This window comes from Centroberyx affinis, unplaced genomic scaffold, assembly GCF_046629955.1.
Source record: "Centroberyx affinis isolate AG114_WGS23_722 - 3 ecotype Tasmania unplaced genomic scaffold, CSIRO-AGI_Caff_v1 ptg000743l_1, whole genome shotgun sequence".
NCBI classification, from domain to species: domain Eukaryota; kingdom Metazoa; phylum Chordata; class Actinopteri; order Beryciformes; family Berycidae; genus Centroberyx; species Centroberyx affinis.
In genome coordinates, this window is record NW_027279356.1 from 18,563 (window position 1) to 40,514 (window position 21,952).

General features: G+C 44.4%; 1 protein-coding gene across 1 annotated transcript in view; it reads left to right on the forward strand.

The window, feature by feature from the left end:
- Window positions 1-550: 550 nt before the first annotated feature.
- LOC139644472 (A disintegrin and metalloproteinase with thrombospondin motifs 2-like) overlaps window positions 551-21,952 on the forward strand; it is a gene marked incomplete at its 5' end in the record, with an annotated part of 30,030 nt that continues 8,628 nt past the window's right edge. Inside the window, 16 exons of the mRNA XM_071519842.1 lie at window positions 551-756; window positions 10,586-10,669; window positions 12,572-12,728; window positions 13,404-13,509; window positions 13,885-14,028; window positions 14,535-14,667; window positions 15,542-15,571; window positions 16,740-16,853; window positions 17,140-17,285; window positions 17,752-17,933; window positions 19,618-19,751; window positions 19,858-19,981; window positions 20,540-20,620; window positions 20,746-20,909; window positions 21,071-21,227; window positions 21,354-21,489. Coding sequence (XP_071375943.1) covers window positions 551-756; window positions 10,586-10,669; window positions 12,572-12,728; window positions 13,404-13,509; window positions 13,885-14,028; window positions 14,535-14,667; window positions 15,542-15,571; window positions 16,740-16,853; window positions 17,140-17,285; window positions 17,752-17,933; window positions 19,618-19,751; window positions 19,858-19,981; window positions 20,540-20,620; window positions 20,746-20,909; window positions 21,071-21,227; window positions 21,354-21,489 — 2,098 coding nt within the window. The remainder of the gene's footprint in view (window positions 757-10,585; window positions 10,670-12,571; window positions 12,729-13,403; window positions 13,510-13,884; window positions 14,029-14,534; window positions 14,668-15,541; window positions 15,572-16,739; window positions 16,854-17,139; window positions 17,286-17,751; window positions 17,934-19,617; window positions 19,752-19,857; window positions 19,982-20,539; window positions 20,621-20,745; window positions 20,910-21,070; window positions 21,228-21,353; window positions 21,490-21,952) is intronic.

The window sequence follows — 21,952 nt, forward strand, 5'->3', positions numbered from 1 at the left end:
TACACGCGCTCAAATAAGTACACATGTGCATATGGATGTGCATGTGTAAGCACGCACACACACACACATGCACACACACACAAGTACAGACACACCATCTGAGCACATTTGAAGGAATGCAAACATTTGCAGACAGAAAAACAAGAAACCAGTACTCAGTGATATAGTGTTTGCATTTTTTTTTCATTAATTTATGCTTTTTTTTCTTAAAATACCCTATGACTCATATGACTTACATCAGTTCAATGCTACTTAATAGGATTTATATTCTGAATTTTAGATCATAAATATTTAAATTAAAATGTATTCAGCAAATACAAAAGAGGTTTACCCTCCACTAAATCCCTGCCAGTACTGATATGCAAGTGTTTGATTAGGAGTTTTCTATACAGTAGTGTGTGTGTGTGTGTGTGTGTGTGTGTGTGTGTGTGTGTGTGTGTATGAGCGTATGTCCAAGTCTAGATGCATCAAATCTCCCTCCCTGTCTCAATGCAGTTGTTAAGTGCTAAACTTGTGTGTGTGTGTGTGTGTGTGTGTTTTCCTCCTGTAGGTGCAGATCTGGGTGGTCTGATGGACCTGGAGTCTCTGTACCGCGGTGTGGAGCAGAGCATCAACCAGACGCGAGTGGGACGCGCCCGCAGGCACAGCCCCGAAAGGACCTATAACATCGAGGTGCTGCTGGGCGTCGACGACTCGGTGGTCCAGTTCCACGGCAAGGAGCACGTCCAGAAGTACCTGCTCACACTCATGAACATTGTAAGTGTTGCTTACACACGCTAACACCAACAAACACACATAGGCAGAAGAGCAGGGGTGGAAAGAACACTAAAACATCCTACTCAAGTAGAAATACTGTTACCTTGCTGAATTTTGACTGAATTAGAAATAAAATCACCGGTGTAAAAATCTACTGAAGTAAAAGTTAAAAGTAGCTCATTTAAAATGTTACTTTTTAGAAATGAGAACAGAGTTCAAACTAGTTTCTTTTAATTGGAAAAATTACAAAATAAAACACTCAAAGTAAACCCAGATTACTCTTCTCTTCTTTGCTGACTAATCGTTCACTGTCAGTGGCTCTACATTCGGCCATCCAGTTGCTGATGCTTAAGGAGAGTCGACAAAATTTGTACCGTATTTGTAATGGATGTGATTTAAAATGTAGCTAAGTACTTCAGTAAAAACATACTTAAATAAAAGTAAAATTACCGACTTTAAAAAATACCCCAAAGTAAAAAGTTACAGTATCTAGAGTAAATGTAATTAATGACTTCCACCCTTGCAGAGGAGTAAGCATAAGCAAAATACTAGCTGAAAGTGTTTCAAATATAAAATATTTAAAAAATCATGTAAAGAGTGCATGGTTCTTGCATGTAATTTGCCCACTTTTGAGGCTGTTTGAGGGCCTGACATGACAAATCAAGCACACCTCAATTATTTTAGTCTAACACTTTTTTTGAACACGTCTGAAATATATATGCATACTATATAAACACATACATTATATCCACCACACACACAAGTTGGTAACAGGTTTGGAAATGCCCAAGAGTGACATTGTACATTCCTTGCTTTAAAAAAAATGTTAGAACCATTAAATGGGAAAGCTGCTCAGTTAGAGTCGAATGGGAAGTAAGACAGAGAGGTCAAAGAAAACAGTCTAACACACACACACACACACACACACACACACACACACACACATGCAGACAAGCTGAACGAGGATTCAATTCCCTTCCTACATGTTCTCATCCAGCAATCAGCCTCAGGTAATCCTCTCTTCTCTATCTGAATATGATGAGATTTCATTTTTGTGTGTGTGTGTGTGTGTGTGTCAGGTGAGCCTTGTGCTCTGATGGGGCTCCTACGTATCGTTTCATCAGGCCGTGTGTCATGTCATCATTCAGTGTGTGTGTGTGTGAGTGTGTGTGTGAGTGTGTGTGTCTGTGTGTGTGTGTGTGTGTGTGAGAGAGAGAGCGAGATGCAGAGACAGCAGGCAGTATGCTCCAGGCCACAACAAAAACTTAGCCAAGCACTCACACTCCCAGGTGTGTTTGCGTGTGTGTGTACGTGTGCCACTGAATACACTGCAGACTTTAATCTTTGCAAATTAAACCTGTGGTGAGAGTGCTGTTTGTGTGCATTTGCGTGTGTATGTGTGTGTGTGTGTGTGTCTGTTTGCGTGCATGCTCATGTTTGCTTTTACTGGTATTGCAACCCACCGCGCAGGCAGCCAATCTCCGACTGTTAAGCAGGTGCAAGCAAACAGCAACAAATCCTACCACACCTCTTTGTCTCAGCTCAGCGCTTGAGAAAGAACAAGCGCCGCCGTGCTCTCTGCCTCCCCTTTTAGATATTTGTCAGACAATAGGAGAAGGGAATACGCAGCCCTGTCGCAGCCCCCCTCTAATCTGTGGGGAAGAGACGGAGAGACGGAGGGAGAGGGAGTATTTTAAACAGCGCATTCGGAATAAATTACTGACAGCCAGATAAACAGAAATAAATAAATAAGGGCTGCCTCCCACGCGTGGCATCTGGGCGACTTTCTTCTTGAAAGTTTGCTTTGCTCACTTCAGGATGGGTGTGCTCTCTCTCTCTCTCTCTCTCTCTCTCTCTCTCTCTCTCTCTCTCTCTTTTTTTTATTTCTTCCTCTCTCACTCACTCTCTCTACAATGCTGACTTGCTCTACACTGAGCTCTTTTGCAACGCTATTCCTCACTGACTCGGGTAGTTTATGCCATCAGATCCTCAACAACGCCAAATAACTCTCTAAGTTTAATACGAGTGATAACACAGCGATATGGTGAGTTGTAGTCTTAGGGAGAGAGACAGGTGGGAGCATATCTTTGTCACAAGTGCCCTCTAAAGGCATTGATACGTAGGACAACTTTTTGGGTTTATTCTAACGGACAGCAGAGCCCGAGGAGTTGCCTCAGTGTATAATTCCTTTGATCGCACAGGAACAGCTTGTTGGCAAGAAAGGCGCCGATTTACGTTGCACAAAAGATTGATGAACGTATCACATCCCCAAGGCATAATCACAGACTACGAGCAGACGTGCCTTGTGGAGCATTGTTTTATTAATTTCACTAGAATTATGGTAATACGTGTTATATGGTAATTACTGTATTATTTGTATTATTAAGGACTTATTCCCTTATTCTCTTTTCTCTCTTCCCTCTTTATTTTTCTCTCCTCTCTCCTCTCCTCTCCTCTCCTCTCCTTTCTTGTATTCTCCTCTCCTCCCCTACCTTAACCTACTCTTCTCCCACACCCTCTTTAACTGAATATTTGTCCTCTTCCTTTCATCTGTTTTTTTCCCTTTCCTTTCATTCCTATCCTACAGTCTACCCATAATTCCTGGCTTGGTATGATGTATCTGATCACAGAGATTGTGTGTGTGTGTGTGCGTGCGTGCGTGCGTGCGTGCGTGCGTGCGTGCGTGCGTGCGTGCGTGCGTGCGTGCGTGCGTGCGTGCGTGCGTGCGTGCGTGCGTGCGTGCGTGTGTGCGTGCGTGTGTGGGGTGCCCCTCAAGGCTTGAGACTAACGCACTTCAGTATATATTATATTTTTTCTTCTTTTAACCAGGGAAGCCTAAAGGTTCAGCCATCTGAAGGTGTGTGTGTGCGCGCGCACGCACATGTGTGTGTGTGTGTGTGTGTGGAGGTGCACGTGTGTGTGTGTGTTCGTTTATCTGTATGTGTGCGCATGTGCATGTTTACAGTTTCAACACACCTAAAAATGTGTGTGAACAGATCTCCGTCTTTTGTTAAAGCAGATGTTAAACTGTTGTATTGTGACATTCATTTGATAAATGAAGTGTTTTGTAAAGCACATGCAGGTTAGCCTATAAATGTACATACAGTTTCTCACAGATGTTTTGTCATTCTTTTTTCACTGTTCTCATGCATTTTGTGCTTGTAATTACTGTCTGCATCTGTCTGTATATTCACTTCTTTCTGTTGTCTCCTGTATATCTGTATCTCTCTCTCTCTCTCCCTCTCTCCCTCTCTCTCTCTCTCCCTCTCTCTCTCTTTCTCAATTCAGTTCAATTCTATTCAATTCAATAGGCATGAAAGTTTAGAACAATATTGCCAAAGCGTTAAGCATTAATTGACTGACTGTAGAGGTGAGTTAAGGGTCAGGGTGGACAATGTGTTCATGTGAGAGTGAGTGTGTGTGTGTGTGTGTGTGTGTGTGTGTGGGTGTGTGTGTGTTTGCGTGGGAGATAGGGGGCGGTACTGCTGTCTGCAGGAGGACATCAAAGCGTTCCCACGTAAAACCGCTAAATCCATGTCTGCAAAGTTCAGCTGGAGTGTCAGGGTGTGTGTATGTGTGTGTGTTAATGTGTATGTTGAGTTGAGTGTGTGTGTTACTCAGTCACTAGGTATGTCTGCTTCCCACTCCTTTCCCAGTGTTCACCTCACTCCTCCACATTGTCTTTTATTCTCAATTACATCAATTGACGAGGACTGGGTCTGACCAAGTGCCTTGATTTCTCAGTAACCAATGGAGAAAGTCAGCGTTTGTCTATCAATGGATGAGCGTGTGCGACCACATAATATGTGGTCGCACACACACACACTATACACACACTCGAGCACGCACACAGGCAGGCACACACATATATACACAAACACACACACACACACACATGCATGCTGTACACTAAAGAGGCCCAATCAACAGCCATGTCCATAATGGAGAACAGAGGAAGCAACATGACAAGGAAATGTAAAAAGCCCATTGATCCTTTCTCCAAACCAGTGCATGGGAAATGAAGGGCAATCAATGGGCCAGACCTGCATCAAAAAACCTGCTGCACCCTTTTCTACCACCTCTCTCTCTCTCTCTCTCTCTCTCTCTCTCTCTCTCTCTATCTCTCTATCTGTCTCGATGCTTTACACAATCATTAAACGAGAGGACAAAGGATAGAACACACAAAATGGACACACAAAAAGCAATTACACACCTGAATAAAATTTAGGGTAAAGATCGGAGAAGGACACATAGTTTGTAAATAAAAATGAATAAATAAGACAAAAAACGGGAAATAAAACATTATGCAAAAGCCTTTTCATAAGAGTAAGGAGTGATTTAAAAGATAATACTGATTTGGCGAGCCTTTCTTGGGCAGGGCGTTGGAAAGCCGAGGTGCATAGGTGAGAGTAAAAAACATGGTCACTTTTAGTACTTCACCAGGAGTTTGGAACAGCCAGGAGAGCCCGACCAAGGGCCTCAGGCTACACGATGAAGGTCAGTTATGTAGCTTGGGGCTAGACCACATTGAACCATAAAAGTTATAATGTTAAAATAAATTCTTTAACTAACTGTCAGCCAGTGAAGAGAGGCTAAAATAGAGGCTAAAATAGGTGTAATATGGTCCCGTTAGAGTTTGTTAGAAACCTTGCAGCTGCACACTAGCTGCAAATGAGAAAGCGATTTCTGACTGAGGCCAAAGTAGAGGGAGTTACAGTAGTCTAGATGAGATGATATAAAAGCATGGATAACTTTCTCAAGGTCTGCAAAGAATAGAAAAGGAGCTCAAGAGATGTTCTTCAGCTGCAGGAAGCAGGACTGAACAACCCTCTTGACTTGATCATTGAAACAGAGGTCAGAGTCAAATGTCGCCCCCAGGTTTTTATCGACCGGCTCATCATAAAACAGGCTAGAGTTTGGTGGGCTAAAAAGAATAAACTAGCTTTAAGTGGTATATATAGCTGCATGTCATCTGTATATCAGTAGTATAAAATGTTAGGTTTGTGAATAGATGCCCAGAGGAAGCATATATATAGAGAACAACATGGGGCCGAGAAGTGAACCTTGGGGAACCCCATACAGGAGCTGGGACAACTACAGAAAAGGTTCTGTTGGTCAGATAAGAAAGGAACCAATTATAAGCACTTTCCTTGATGCCGACCCAACTTTCAAGGCAGTTTAGTAATATGCTATGGTCAACTCTATCCAACGATGCACTGAGGTATAAGAGCAGAGAGAAAGTCGTAAGTAACTTTGAGGAGTGCGGTATCTGTACTATGAAAGATATTGTTTAAAGACCAGCTGTGAGGAAATTGCTTTTTCAAAACTTAGGATAAAAACAGCAGTTTGAAAATTGGCCTGTAATTATTTGGGGTAAGGGGGTTGAACCATTGCATGTTTAAATAGGAGGGGATGGTACCAGTAGTGTTTATGATTAATAGAATATGCGGGATTAGATTTAGAGATAGAGTTACATTTTCACAGTAATACAACTATTACTTCCTTTTGTTAATTAGATGCTGCAATAAAAAACAGACATGATTTCTAGAAAAGGATTTTAAAACACTAGTCTGATAGTTTCAAGGTATAGAGGAGGTCTCGTATTGACTGCCTGAGCTGAACTTGGCTCTTGAAAACCAGGGTGTTGTGACCACACCGTGGTTAAAAAAAAATGCTGTGTTCCAAATGCCAAGTGGAAGCCATTGTGCAGTAATCTTCCTGTGATGACCATCATGGTGATAGATTTAGTAGCCGACAATGATCTGGCCTGTCTGTCTCACTTATAAATGGAGACCTTTAGAGAGGCGTTGCAAAGTGTTAATCACATTCTTTCTGGATATGAGTAGTTGCTGCTGATGAGGGAGGAACGTGATGAGTGTGTGTGTGTGTATGTCTAATTTTGTATGGGTTAGGGAATAGGTGTGATGTCTGTGTGTACATACAGTGCTGTGTGCATGTACCTGTGTGTATGTGCATGCATGTATGTGCACATGTGAGCAGATGCGAGCATGCGTGCAGGTGTCTGTAGGTAAAGCTGCACATACAGTGTGTGCTGTTTGTGCCTTTATGCCTCCAGTGTGTGATAAGCATTAAGTCGGTCTGTAAGCGCTGCCTGGAGGTGGTGCAGAACATAGCATCATGTCCACACTACAGCCCCTGGTAACAGTGAAAACTCATAATAATGGGCGATATTGATAGCCTGGTAGGAAGGATAGTGCAGGTAATAATAGGCACCTTGTTAGCTGGAAGTGCCACAGATCTATAAGAAGCACTGTCAGACTGGAGACTCGAATTCTGGGCCTCATTTTTTTTAACATTCCCATATGTGATGAAAAAAAGATGTAGAAAAGCCGGCCAAAGCCTTATCTAATATATGCAACACGCATGCCAAATTTTATTTGATGACTCAGTTCTGTCTCATTGGCAGCTGAGAATGTTTTTCATTGCATATTTTCAAAATGTTTTCCCTACAAATTTTAATTGCTTATTAAATGAAGCCCACTCTCCATGAAGAGTTGGTTAAAACACACAATAGTGTGCTCGATATATAAAGCATTATACTTATATTATCATGTTATTTAAGCCTTTATAAGCCATTATATGCCACTATAGGCACTATATGCCTTAGTGTTACTGAGGGTAAAGGGTTAAGTCCTTATAAAATATAAGGTAAGGTATTGATTAAATGTGTTTTATGTGGATGTGTGAGCCTGTGAGCGTGTGCATGCAGTAGGTGGGAAGAGGTGCCAGCAGCTAATGAAGTGCTAGCAGATTAAAGGTAGCAACCTCTAGCCTGCCCTGCTAAACAGCTCCCTTCTCTCTTGTCCTTGGATTTATCCCTCCCTACTTCTTTCCCCTCCTTTTTTTCCCCCTGTCCAGTGTTTTTAACCTCTCCAATCACTCGTCCCTTTACACGTTTTAATCTCTTGATTCTTTTATATCATTCCCTTCAGCTCCCTTTTCGCCTCTTTTCTCCTGCCTTCCCTCCCCGCACTGTCCTCCTTCTTGCAGAGCTAAGTGTCGGGGCCCTGGCTGCATTATTAATCTGATAGTAATGATTTTGTGCCTCACCGACCTCTAGGCCTGCATTAGTTACCACACAGACAGACAGACACACACACACATGCACATGGTGGACAAATCTAGGCCGGCATTGAATACCTGTAGACCAGGTTGTAAGTAATGACACCTGGTGCAGCCCTTTACAACATCAGAGCACCGCCAGCATTAATGAGAGACATGCTCCTACAATCGTTATCATGGAACTCTCTCTGTGTGTGTGTGTGTGTGTGTGTGTGTGTGTGTGGATGTGGATGTGGGTGTGGGTGTGGGTGTATATATGTGCATCCATGTGTATAAGCGCATCTGACTGAATATATGGGTGTGTTTGGAATTATGAATTAGAGGCATGTCTGTCCTCTAGTGTACAGCATGTGTGTGTGTGTGTGTGTGAAGCTTCCTACTGTATGAGTGTTAAAGTGCATAAGTACTCAGTGAGCGATCCAAGTCAGGAATGGAGGGACACTGCACTGCCTCTGTAAGTGTGTGTGTGTGTGTGTGTGTGTGTGTGTGTGTGTGTGTGTGTGTTTGTGTGTGTGTCTCATTAGAGTGGAGCCCATGGTGTCGGGGTCACCTAGAAGTCAACTGCCCCTAATTGGCCTAACAGTTGTCTAGGAAACGGTCTGGATCAGGCCAAGTGTGAACTGACCTACCCGAGGGTCCATGTCATCTCCGACAAACAAACACTCACACAGACACAGGTAGACAGTACACACACAACAGGCACACATTCACACACACACACACACACACACACACACACACACACACACACACACACTGTCATTGTGTGTCACACACACTTGTTCAGCCTGCCAAGATAACGAGGGTGCGAGACAAACGATACAGACTGAGAGAGACAGAAACAGGAATACAGGTAGGCAGGCAGACAGGCAGGCTGGATAAAAATTGCAGACGCACACACACACCAAATCAGACACACACACGCAAAAATCAGACAGGGTTAAAGTGAGAAGACAACAGAACTCTGTCTTTGTTTGGTGGTTGCCTAGCAACTCCATATCTCTCTTTTCGTAAAAGGAGCATCCAAAACCTGGAGGGGAAGGTCGCAGGAACCAAATCTCTCCCCTTTCTCTTCCTTTATTTGTCACTCTGAAACTCTTGCTGTCCACTCTCTGCCTCTTTTCGCTAACACTTTAGTCCTTTGTAGTCCTTTGTAATGCATTGCAAGTTTATAAGCCCAGTACATGCATTGATAAATGTTTTTTTTACAATGTAATCATTGTAAAAACAAACATTATCACACAAAGATCAGAAAATTACATTAATTGTAATGTTGTCATTGTTACTAGACAGTTACCCTCTAAACTTTTTACACATTGTTTTTATTGTATCATGCTCAATTTTTATTTTTTTTTATCATTCACTCACAATGTGCTTATAATGCACTTATGATGCCTTATAATACCTAATGAGCATCACTATTCACAGCTAGTAAGTCATAATTACAGTGTGGTCCAGCTTGGAAATAAACAGGAATGAAACATGGACGCCTATGAGATTTGACTGGTCTAACTTAAAATACTGTTCTCCATGCAACAGCTAATGTTATGTCAGTGATATTTGGGAACAATAGCGAGCTAGTTGGTGTAGAATGTTTTTAATAAGTTGAAGGTCATGCAACCCTGAAACTCGAATTTAAGTGTATGTTGAGGATTAGAATTATGTTAAAAGCAATGCTGTTTAGCTTTACAGTGTATGCCGCCATGTTGACGTGACATCAGATAATTGCATCTCGGAAAACTGGAGGTTGAGGAATTGGAATTCCGTCTTGAAAGGCCGTTCCATTGGATTTTTCCTAATAGGAAGGCAGGATTTCCAACTTTCCGACATGTATGGAGCGCAGCATTAGTCAACACCTATGTCCTCCTCTCCTCCTCCTGAAAATCTCTCTCCGCTCCCCTACATTTGTTTTCTAAGAATACATCTGTTACCCCATCCTTCCAAACTGGTTTCCCTTTTCTCCGCTTGCCACTCTCCCCCTCTCACTGACTCTCTGCTCCTCTCCTCTCTGTTCACTTTCTTGTCTCCTTCCCTCTGTCTCTGCTGTCTCTGTTCGTAGCATTCCTCCGCTCTCTCATACCTCTCTCTCGGTGGATGTGTCTGGGATTTTGTTCCTCCTCTCTCCACCTCTGTGTGTGTGTGTGTGTGTGTGTGTGCGTGTGTGTGTGTGTGGTGTGTGTGTGGTGTGTGTGTGTGCCTTTCTCCGCAGCCTGTCCATCAGCCATCTCATTATGGCTGTCTGTTTTTACATCCCCTTGCCTCATTAGGCACTGCACACAGCCACTGAGGACAACAGGCCTCAACTCCCGCGCCAATTTACCTCTCTCTCTCTCTCTCTCTCTCTCTTTCACTCTGTGTCTTGCCAGTATAGTGCTCTCTGCATCTCCCTTGTCACGCATTACCTTGTTTCCTTGCATCAGGCTCTTCCCTTCCTTTGCATCTTTGTTCCCTCGTCTCCTCTCTGTCTGTGCTCATGGGAAACGAAGTTCCTTGCACTCTCCTCACTGTCCTTTTTTTTCTTTTTTTGTTCCATTCTCCTCTGTTTTATTCTCTCCTGGAAACTTTAGTCACATCCTTGTTTGCACTGTATTTTTTGCTATTCTATTCTATTCTATTCTATTCTATTCTAACCCTATTTCAGGGCCATCTATAGTTGTGAAAAAGTGACTTCCTTAATCTCTGTGTATTTTCCTGTTCCTTCCAATGAGACTTGTGTTCCCTCTTGTGTTTCTGTGTGTGACTCTAGGTGAATGAGATCTACCATGACCAGTCTTTGGGAGCCAGGATCAATGTGGTGCTGGTGCGGATTATCATGCTGGGCTATGGCAAGGTGAGACATGACAGGACATCACTTCCACTCAAAAGTAGACTGAGATGCAGTTCCTGGAAAGAGGATGCCTTGTCTCTCTATCTGCGCTATCTTTGATACTAGGCTTTAGCTGCAAATGCTTAAGTATGTACAGTAAGCACAGCCAAACCACACACACACTCACACATACACACACACACTCATAAACAAACACACAGACACACATGCACGCTCCTCAGCACGCACTGATGCCCGGAGCCTGTTATTCCAGTGGACTGAGCAAAAGAGGAACTAAAAGCATGCAGTGTCCCAGGGGAGTGTTTTCAAAGTCGCACGCCTTCACAGTTCAGCACCAAAGCACACAGAAACTCTGCCCGTTATGCAATCAGCCTTCCTCCCGGTGGGCTGCAGCACGGAATCATGGGAAGTCCAGGCAAAGATAAACAATCAATGATAGCCCTCCCTCATTCATAAACAGAGACCGGACGGAGGGGTAGCATCCTTTTCTTCTCCGCTGTAACTTAATCTGCCTGTCTGTGCTAGAGGGAGGAAGAGAGAGAGAGAGTGGAAGAGAGGGAAAAAGAGAGAGATAAAGCGGGAGAGGGCAGGGACGGGGGGGCAGGGATTACCCCACAGGATGACACATGATTTTATTGCCTGATAGGTGCAGTGTGATATGCTTATGCTGCTGTAGCCTTATCTCTTCCTCTCCTTTCTGCATGTCTACAGTCCCACTGGAGCCCTACACACACACACACACACTCATACACACTCTCACACACACACATACACACTCTTACACACACACACACACATGCACCCACACACACTCCTACATTGGTCATTCTGGCCCCGCCCCTATGCAGCTTCGGCCAAAGCTCCGGCTGTCCATCATCCCCAATTACCGTGGCAACAGAGCTGCACCCAGACAGCCTGCAGATTGGCTATGTGACCCTGAATGCAGGCGCACTCACACACACACTCACACACACGAACACACACACGAACACACAAAACATGTACATGTGATACACACATTTGAATCTCATTAACTCCAGTATAAAAAAAAAACATATTCATGTGCAAACATGCATACACTTACACACACACACACACACACACAAGTACCTGATGAACATGATAAAGTGCACCGACATGCACACACAGTAAGGGGTGTTTTTGCAGAGTGCAGACTTCACACTCCATCATGTGTGCAGAGGCAGGCCATATGTCTTCACAGCACACACACACACACACACACACACACTCTCTGAGCAGTTCGAATCAACGTGCATGTGTGAAAACACAGTGAGTGAATGCAGAAAGTGAGGCAAAAAGAAAGAGACGAGGGAGAGAGAGAGAGATGGAGAGACTTGAAGAGAATGTAGCAAGGAAGGGGAGGGGAGGAGAATGGCGATCCTAATGAGGAAGAGCATGAGAGGTGAAGGTGAAGGGAAGGGATTGCTGGCATCTTGCTCTGTGTGCGTGGGTGTTGGTATTATGTGTTTAACCATTACATAAGCAAATAAATACAATTGGCCATGTTTTTGGCTATTAGGGCGTAGCTAATTATTAGGGAGCTGCCATGTTCATTTTCATGTTCGTTATTGAAATATTGAAATTAAGAAAATTACAGCATGCTATGCATTACTGTGTGAGTAGGTTGGCTGTGTGTGTGTGTGTGTGTGTGTGTGTGTGTGTGTGTGTGTGTGTGTGTTACATACCTCAGCAATTTGCAGGTTGTGCTGACGAATGTATAACACTGTAACGCTGCCCCCTACAGGGTTGAGTTGAGCATTGTACCAAAACTGAAAATGAAATCCATGTGAGTCCATCTCCATATCCATCTCCCCACCCCCCTCTCTCTCTCTCTCTCTCTCTCTCTCTCTCTCTCTCCCTCTCCCTCTCTCTCTCTCTCTCCAGTCTACGACTCTGATTGAGCTGGGGAACCCGTCTCAGAGTCTGGAGAATGTGTGTCGCTGGGCCTTCCTGCAGCAGAAGCAGGACACGGGGGACGCAGAGTATCACGACCACGCCATCTTCCTCACACGGCAAGAATTTGGCCCCACTGGCATGCAGGGTAACATACGCACTCTGAACCCCCCCCCCCCACCCAACACACACACACACACACAAACTTTTGCAACACTTATCATTCTTTTTCTGTTTAACATATACATAACGCATATAAGCACTTGCTAGACATACAATATGTATACACACACACACATTTGTGCACACAAACAGCATGCATACCCTCTTGAGGGCCTATACTAACAAGAGCACACAGAAAATTCCCTTCTTCCTTGCTGCGCCTTGTACAGCTGCATAGTGCAGCTGCATGGTGGGTTTGGTGGTTGGTGGTTTTCTGTGCAGCAGAGTGCAGGCTAACAGGCAGGCCCAGGGGAGAGGCCTCTAAAGGCAGTGGCCTAGCTACCCAGAAGCCCTTCAGCTGCCCTTGGGCTCAGCCTTCAGCAGCGGAAAATCAATAGACAGAGCAGGGCCAGCCACAGCTCCACAATTAAAGGCAGTATGGCAGAGACAGGGAGACAGCAGTTGGAGATGGGGATTTGTGGGGTGGAAAGTGACGGTTTAGGGTTGGTTAGTATGTATGTATGTGGTATGTATGTATGCGTGTACTATATGTGTGGGTTCTGAAAGTTTCAGGTTTAGGGTGAGAAATCAGTCTGTAAAGTCAGTAAATCTTGGCCTAATGCTGAAGAGCATCTCTCTCTCTCTCTCGCTGGTTGCCTAGGTTACGCCCCGGTGACAGGTATGTGCCACCCGGTGAGGAGCTGCACTTTGAACCACGAGGACGGATTCTCCTCTGCCTTCGTGGTGGCACATGAGACAGGACACGTGTAAGTGCACTGCCACGTTGGTGTCATCAAGCCTACTTTTGTAATAGGCAACAAAGCAATCCCTAAAAGGACTACACCGACTTTTTGGGAGTTTGGCCCAAAAAGAGCGGACAGAGGTGATTTTGGTCCCAATCCTCTCGTCACATATCGGGTAGGGTGACCAACGGGCCAAACACCCCAAAAGTCACTGTAGTCCTTTCATAGCAAAACTCACATCCTCTCCTCCTACTTTCCTGTCCTCCCTTCATTTGTCCCTTGCCCTTCTCCTCCTCCCACATGTCCCCAATCTGTCTCCACTGGTTTGTCTCCTTTCCTCTCAACCCTCTCCTCTCTCTCTCTCTCTCTCTCTCACTCTCTCTCTCTCTCCCTCCCCAGGCTGGGGATGGAGCATGATGGCCAGGGGAACCGCTGTGGAGACGAGGTGCACATGGGGAGCATCATGGCCCCACTGGTGCAAGCCGCCTTCCACCGCTTTCACTGGTCCAGATGTAGCATGCAAGAGCTGGGACGCTACCTCCAGTGAGACACACACACACTAGACGTGCACACACACACACACACACACATACACACTCAAGTTGGACCATTTTAATTTATTCTTGGCAGGGTGGAAATGCCGGTGGAACAGAATTTTATACAACTGGAAAACTTTCCATTGAAACCCAATTTAATACAATTATTTTAAGTGCGTTGGCAGCTTCTGAAGGCGAGGTGACCCACTGAGCCTATTCCACGCTAGGGGAAACACTACATTAGGTCTTTAAATGAAGAATTACAAAAAACATAATTCAACAATGAAATTAATACATAAAATATATACAAAAAAATAATATCATTGCAGTTTTTTTTGTGGCTGTGGTCAGGGAGGAAACTTCATCATATCTGAGGTTCAGCCAGATCTTGGTCAAATAGTAGGTGGGGTTTACTTTATCAGGACATTTCAGACAGTATCAGGGAATTTGTTAATATAAAGTAAAGTATATTAAGTTTATTTGCAAGTACATTTCTTCTGCCTCCTCCCCCAGCTCCTACGATTGTCTCCGTGATGACCCCTTTGACCACAACTGGCCGTCACTGCCTCAGCTCCCTGGGCTGCACTACTCCATGAATGAGCAATGTCGCTTTGACTTCGGTGTGGGCTACACAATGTGTACCGCGGTAAGAGATCCCCATAGTCTCCTACTCGCTATACTAACATAGCTAGAGTGAACTAACATTTACTAACTCGACTAATATGGTTGGTGATGATACTGTAGCCTACTCAACGCAGCCTCTACATCAGTTGCCACCAACCTTTTCAAGCTTAACGTCACTTTATCTTCTGGGATGATATGATTTTTCAGAGTTGGGGTTAACTCACTTTGAATTCAATTAGCTTTTGAAAGAGCATCGTTCTCAATTGCAGTTTTTTTATGATAGATTGGAAGTACCTTTCAATGGCAATTTTTAAGCTCTGGAAGTTTCCCAAGTGAATTGAACCCAGCACTGACATCTATCTCTGCTCTACACTCTGTCCATATGTAATGAATTGAGAGTCACACATACACAGCTATTCACATCCTTCTGATGTCCTCTGCTTTCCTCTCCTGGCCACTGTGGGGATTGACATCTTGCTTAAAAGCAGGTAATTGGTTTTGATAGCTATTTCTTTTTTTCTAAAGTAATATTAACACAACCATTACCTTGATATAACCACAGTGCCTTTACATAAGTCCAGTCACATACAGTTTTTCTCTGTAAGTATCATCCACATACAGATGTGTGAGTGTCACCTGCACACACAGTCACATATTCAATGAAAGAGAAACAGACCACACAGCTCCACACAGTAGATGAACCTCGCCCACCCCCAGCATCTTGGCAGGCACTGAGCAGCTTATCCTCTCCTGTCACCCTCACCTTCGTTGTGACTGTGAAGCCACTGTAGCACGCTGTTGGGAAGCTATTGCTTGATAGACAAGGGGCTTGTTCAGGGGCTTTGCACGCATTGCTAGATTACCCTCTATTCTCTTGTCAAACCCATTCCCCTCAGCTACAAAAGGCGGGCCAGTCAGGAACGCAGGTAAGGTAACCCCACCTCCCTGAAGACATGTGGCCCGCTTCATTTGTTTTCTCTTTTGTTTCTTTTTTCTATTTGTCCTCTGAACTTGTAATCGTTTGTAACGTTGCTCCTTAATTTTCTGTTTTACTGTACTTTGTTTCTCTGTTCTACCCATCGTCATATTATGGACATGCGCTCTGCAGGATTCTAAAACGCTCACGTTTCCAGAGAAAGCGGCTGTATAATTGCCCAAATACTGTAACTTTCCCGGTTCAGTGCAACAGTTGAACTCTACCATAGCCCAACTCTGACATACTCACATGCCCTTTTCCTGCAAATCTGTGTTAAATCACTGCACCACTAGCAGGAAGAGCCTCATTATATTGGCATACACAAGGCTGTAAATGAGTGGAAAAGGTTGGAAAGATGTCTTTCCCAGCCAAGGAAAAAGGGCTGAGCCAGAACAGAGGCTGTTTTTCCATGTTTCACTTCAGCTTTTAGGATCCTCCAGTCTGATGTCATTGGTGCCTACCTACCACAGTCTGGCCATTGATATTGACTTGCCCTCTGACCTGCAAAGGTCACCTGGGGTCATGGTGGGCAGGGAAGTCTTAGGAAAGGAGGGAGGAGGGCATTGCCCCTCAGACACTGGACTGCAGGTCAGTTTGGGGGTTTATATCAGAGAAGGAGGAGAAAAAGATCCTCGATCGGTGTCTGAGGGCATTTTAGAGGTCTGCGAGACTCGCCTTTAACTTTGGCCTTTTGGACCCTTTGCCCTCTACCCTCTGGCCTCCCCCGTGACCTAATCAAACCACAGGCTGTCCCATTCAGAGAGTCTGTCTCTCTTTCTCATCCTTTGGTTTGGTTTGCATGACTGGCTATCTGTGTGTTTCTCAATGGAGCGTACAGTACAGTGCAGTGATACAGTACAGTGGAGTAACACAGCAGTGAACCCAGTAAAGACCTTCGCTGACCACTGCTGCTGTTGTTGTTGATGTTACTGTTGATGATCTTATTGTCGTGGTTATTGTTGTCGTGATATCTCTCTTTCTATTTCCTATTGTCAGTGTGCAGTCTCACTCCAGCTGTCTTATGATGGTTGAATTGTATCATTGAAGGTCAGTCTGTTACCCAGTGTGTGTATGTTAGAGTTTGTGAGTGTAACAGTGGGTCTCTCTGTGCCCCACAGTACCGCACCTTTGACCCATGCAAGCAGCTGTGGTGTAGCCACCCAGACAACCCGTTCTTCTGTAAGACCAAGAAAGGACCGCCCATCGATGGCACCATGTGTGGCAACGGGAAGGTATTCACTCACACATGCACATGGATTTAGACAGCTATGCATGTACTTAGATACCATTCTCATGTGTCAATGTCTCTGTCTCTTTCTCACTCTCACCTGTGATTCATGGTTTTTTGACCTTAGATAATGAAATGTGTTTCTCTAGTTTTTTCTCTAGTTGGCCAAGAATCACATTCCACCAGAACCTTTAGACCTCTCATCAATCCTACTGTGTACTGTGTCTACTGCATACTGTCCTATATGAAAGCAGCAACAGTCTCTTTCTTTCTTTCTTGGCCAATGGCAGCACTGCTTTAAAGGTCACTGCATCTGGTTGACCCCTGACATCATCAAGCAGGATGGAAACTGGGGTTCCTGGAGTGAGTTCGGCCAGTGCTCCCACACCTGCGGCAGAGGAGTACAGTTTCGCACACGCGACTGTGACAATCCTAGGTATGAAACTTTTTGATTATGTGTGTGTATGTGTGTGTGTGTGTGTGTGTGTGAGAGAGAGAGCAAGAGAGAGAGAAAGTGATTACTAGTTTTCAGTTTATGCTTAATTACGCTTTCAGACTAATTTAGCTGAAGCTATAAACCTCTTTTAGCATGCATACTCCACAGTTCACGGACAGTCAACCTCTGACATTATCTGCAGTGGGTATCCATAATCATTCCCACGGCTGTTCAGTTTATTTTCTGACTCTTGTTACTGATAATTGCAAAGTGGCAATTTGCTCCATTAAAATACGGCAGGTCTACATCAAAGTAAATTGTATGTATGTTAGAGGTATTTTTCCAGCCTAGGTTTTTCGAAATGAAAGCAAATGAGTTTTGAAAGTGAAACACCACTTGGACGGATTAGTCTTCCATATCCCATTGATGAAAATATCGATGCATCCTCTGCCCTGCGCTCTCCCAGACCGGCCAATGGAGGGCGTACCTGTGTGGGGGCGAGTGAGCAGTTCCAGATTTGCAGCACCAAGGAGTGCGAGGACATCTACAACGATGTGCGGGAGGAACAGTGTTACGGACACGTCTCGGACCCTCGCTTTGAGTTCCACAACAACAAGCACCACTGGCTGCCTTATGAACACCCAGACCGTGAGTATGAAAAGGGATGGAGGGATGGATGATAGGATGGATGGATGGACCAATAAGTGGATAGGTGGAGAGATGGACACAGAAAAAAGCTGTAAGAATGGAGATACCAGTTTGTGCGTGACAGAGACGCGAATCCTAAGTGATAATATACTTAGGAGAAGCCAACGAAACACACACATCTTTGTGTGTGGTAGGGTCTTGGAGGGTTTTACATAGGCTGTGTCCTGTTATGGTCATTGACATCTGGTTGTCCTGCTGAGTCTGAGTATAGCTCCGAGGTACGACTACACCCGCCCATAAAAACAAGCCATGTCTTTGAAACTCTCTTTAAAAACACTAATCTTTGAACTTAGTGTCTCTCTTTCTCCACCCAATCCCTGATGTCATTTGAACCCCAATAACCCCCTTCTTCCCCCCTCCTTGCCTCCATCCATGTAGCTCCTATCAGTCTGAACATATGGCCAAACCATCAGAGTCACAATGGGATTCCCATCCCATAGCTCTGCATTTAATATCCAGAAACCCCTTTACATCATTGAGAAGTGTGAGAATGTGTGTGTGTGGTTGTCAGACCCGCCCTGCCTCTAAGTGAAGGTGTCACTGCCTCCCTGATATGTATTAAATTATCATCCAACTAAAGGGCAGCGCCAGAGAAAAGTGCTGAGTTGTCTCCGTATCTAATCCGGGGTCACGCTACGCACACTCCGCTAAGAGGGCCCTCGCTAAATTGTTTTTCTCCGTTCTTATCATTTCTAAATGCCATATATTTCAGCAAGGCTTTCTCAGAGTCTCAAATTACTCTTCCGCGTGTGTGGGTGTGCGAACGCGGATGTGCATGGGTGAGCGTGGCTGTGTGTGTGAGGAAGAAAAAAGCGAACAGGGAGGTGAAATTGAATTCCATTCGTGGTCTGTCATCTCCTGAGCTCCAGATAGTGTGAGGGGAGAAAGAGACCGTCTGCCCTGAGTGTGAAGTTATAGTATTTGTTTAGAAACTTTCAACACACCGTTGTTTTTGTCTCTATCTGGGTCTTTTCCCAAGTCAATAGATACACTGTAGAATACTCTTCTCTTGAGTGAAGAAACATGAAACATGAGGCTGCCTATGTGCTGTGTTGTCCAGCTGGTCAGAGGAATCCATCCGGCCCTCTCTCTCCCTTTGGTCTATCGCAGTATGGATCTGCAGCCCAGTATCGTCTGCTCATTTGAGTGTGGAAGCTTTTGCACCGTTCTCACAGGGATGTGATCAGATGGGTCTTCCAGCACTCCTAGCAGTGGTTTCTAACAGACCACTGAGTGGGGAATTCCAATATTGTTGCTGTGCATTCTCAGCTCAACTCACCATAAAGTGCACTTGCTCCACATATTGTGATTCTAGCACATCCATCTGTAATAAATGTGAAGCAGCCTCCTGGCTGGGATGAACTGCGGTGCCAGGGTTTGTCTCTGGAGGCCCATAGTTCTAGTATGAGTCACAGACAGTCTGATACTGTGAGACGCAGCATCATGCTGACTCATGGAGAGCTCATTCAGAACACGCTGGCAAAATAATCACAAGTTTGGGGATTTTTGATAGTAGTTCAGTATGGTTATGTCAAGGTATGAAGTCATCAAAAAGGATTGCAAATGTGGCATCCTGACAATGTAGTCATATGTGTGTGTGTGTGTGTGTCTGTGTGTTCTCCAGCTAACAAACGCTGCCACCTATACTGCCGGTCCAAGGAGACGCGAGACGTGGTCTACATGCAGACGACAGTCCTGGAGGGCACGCCCTGCTCGTACAAGGACCCCTATAGTGTGTGTGTGCACGGGGAGTGTGAGGTGAGTGGTTTTGTGTGTGTGTGTGTGTGTGTGTATGTGTGTGTCTGCCTGCATGTGTTCATATGCATTTGTCCATCCATAAACCTTCCGCTGTCCTCATGAACAGAAAGTGGGCTGTGATGGTGTGGTCGGCTCCTCCAAGCAGGAGGACAAGTGTGGAGTGTGTGGAGGAGACAACTCCAGCTGCAAAACCTTCAAAGACACCATCACTCGCATTGCCAAGAAACAAGGTAGACAAACTCACAACTGCTGTCCTTATATCCAAATCTACAGCAGGCTTGATATGGCTCCATCAGTAGCGCAGCTGTCTATCATGCTGGTAAGCACAGGATAAATAGCTGGCCAGTGTCCTTTGCTTGTAATCTGGACACATTTCCCCTGTTACTTAGTTATTCTCAGCTAAATGTCGCCCTCTAGAGGAACATTTGTAACACTCTGTCCAAACTTCAGCAAGATTTGAGTTAAAATGTTTCCATGTGAGTAGAGCAGGGCCAAAGAGTGACGTCAAACCCCACACTATGAGCTAATGTTTACAAGGCTATTATCTAACTCTTGACATTGGGAATGACTTCATTTTACTTTCACTACTATAATTCCCAGAAGCAGATGTTTATTCTGGATGAAAATAGTCATCACTGCAGTGCATTTAACTAGTAAGCAGGGAAGCTTGGTTAAAATGAGGTTAGTCTGAGCTTTTCATTGTATTAGATGAGGCTCTTAGTCAGGAAACTGTAAAATGAGCTTTTGATGTATTTGGAGTCACAGACTAACTATGTGTTTAATTTCAGGTTTCCTTAAAATTCTTGAAATTCCCAGAGGGGCAAGACATTTGCTGATCCAAGAGCTGGAAGCAACTTCACACATTTTAGGTATTTGACAATGCACATGTGTTTGTGTTTCTGTTTGTGTGTGTGCCTGTGTGTGTGTGTGTGTGTGTGAGTGTGTGAGTGTGAGTTCCAAGTGTATTCTAAGTATATTTCTCTCCCTTCTCCAGTGGTAAGGAACATTGCTTCAGGACTGTTCTTCTTGAACGGGGAGAATGAATACCCAGACTCCCGGTCGGTCATAGAGAAGGGTGTGGAGTGGGAATATGAGAACAATGACGACAAGGAGACACTTCAGACCACCGGCCCTCTCAGACATGGAGTTCTGATCATGGTACATATAGGAACGAATACATATAAGATTGAATATGGAGCTATATAAGCATGAACAGATCTAAATTATACTCTAAAATATTACTCTTTTCCATGAGATTAATCTCAGTGATCTGGTGAAATGTGTTTGTGTGTTGATTTGGTCTTTCTCTCCCAACCTAGATGCAATTACATGGAGATGAGGATGTGAACTTGTCCTACAAGTACATGATGAACATGGACAGTGACTCTGCCATTCAGAACAACATGCTGGTGGAGGACAGTGCCTACGAGTGGGCTCCCAATAGATGGTCCTACTGCTCCAAACCCTGTGGGGGAGGTAGACCACACAAAATACCACCAACTCTGCTTTTACATTGGAGTTTGGCTGGATGGAAAGCGGTGGAGCTGTTGTCTGATCATGTATCTGTGTCTTTGTGTCATTCTCCATCCCCTCCCGCTGTAGGGAAGCAGTACCTGCGATACGGCTGCAGAAGGAGAGTTGACAGTAAGATGGTCCGCAAGAGCTTCTGCAACAAGTCCAACATGAAGCCTCGAGGAGACACCAGAGACTGCAACCAGGAAGCCTGCCCTCCACCCATGTATGCACCGTATTATTTGTACAGGAAATAGTAGCTCATGTACTGTTTAAAGATAGCAGTGGCTTATGGAATCTAACTAAACTGCAAAACTGATATGCACTGAATGTACAAAATATTTTTCATGAAGTACACTGATGAGGTGAATCCAAGTAAAAGCCATTATCCCTTATTGTTTTACCTTATGAAATCTATACCAATCACTAAGGAGGAGATGGAGATAAAGAGACAATTGAGATGTGGATTGTGCAATAGGGGCTGCAACTCAATATCAGGAAGATATCTCTAATATTTTGTACATCCAGTGTAAATTAATAGTATTTTTTTTGTTTCAAGATATGATATGATACATTTTTCGTGTGCGCTTATTGAATTCCTCCTTTACCCTTTTTCCCATTCAGCCAGCCCCTTTTTCTCTGCTGCGGTTGTTTACTTCAGAGTTTTGACATTCAGTTTGTCCTCATAA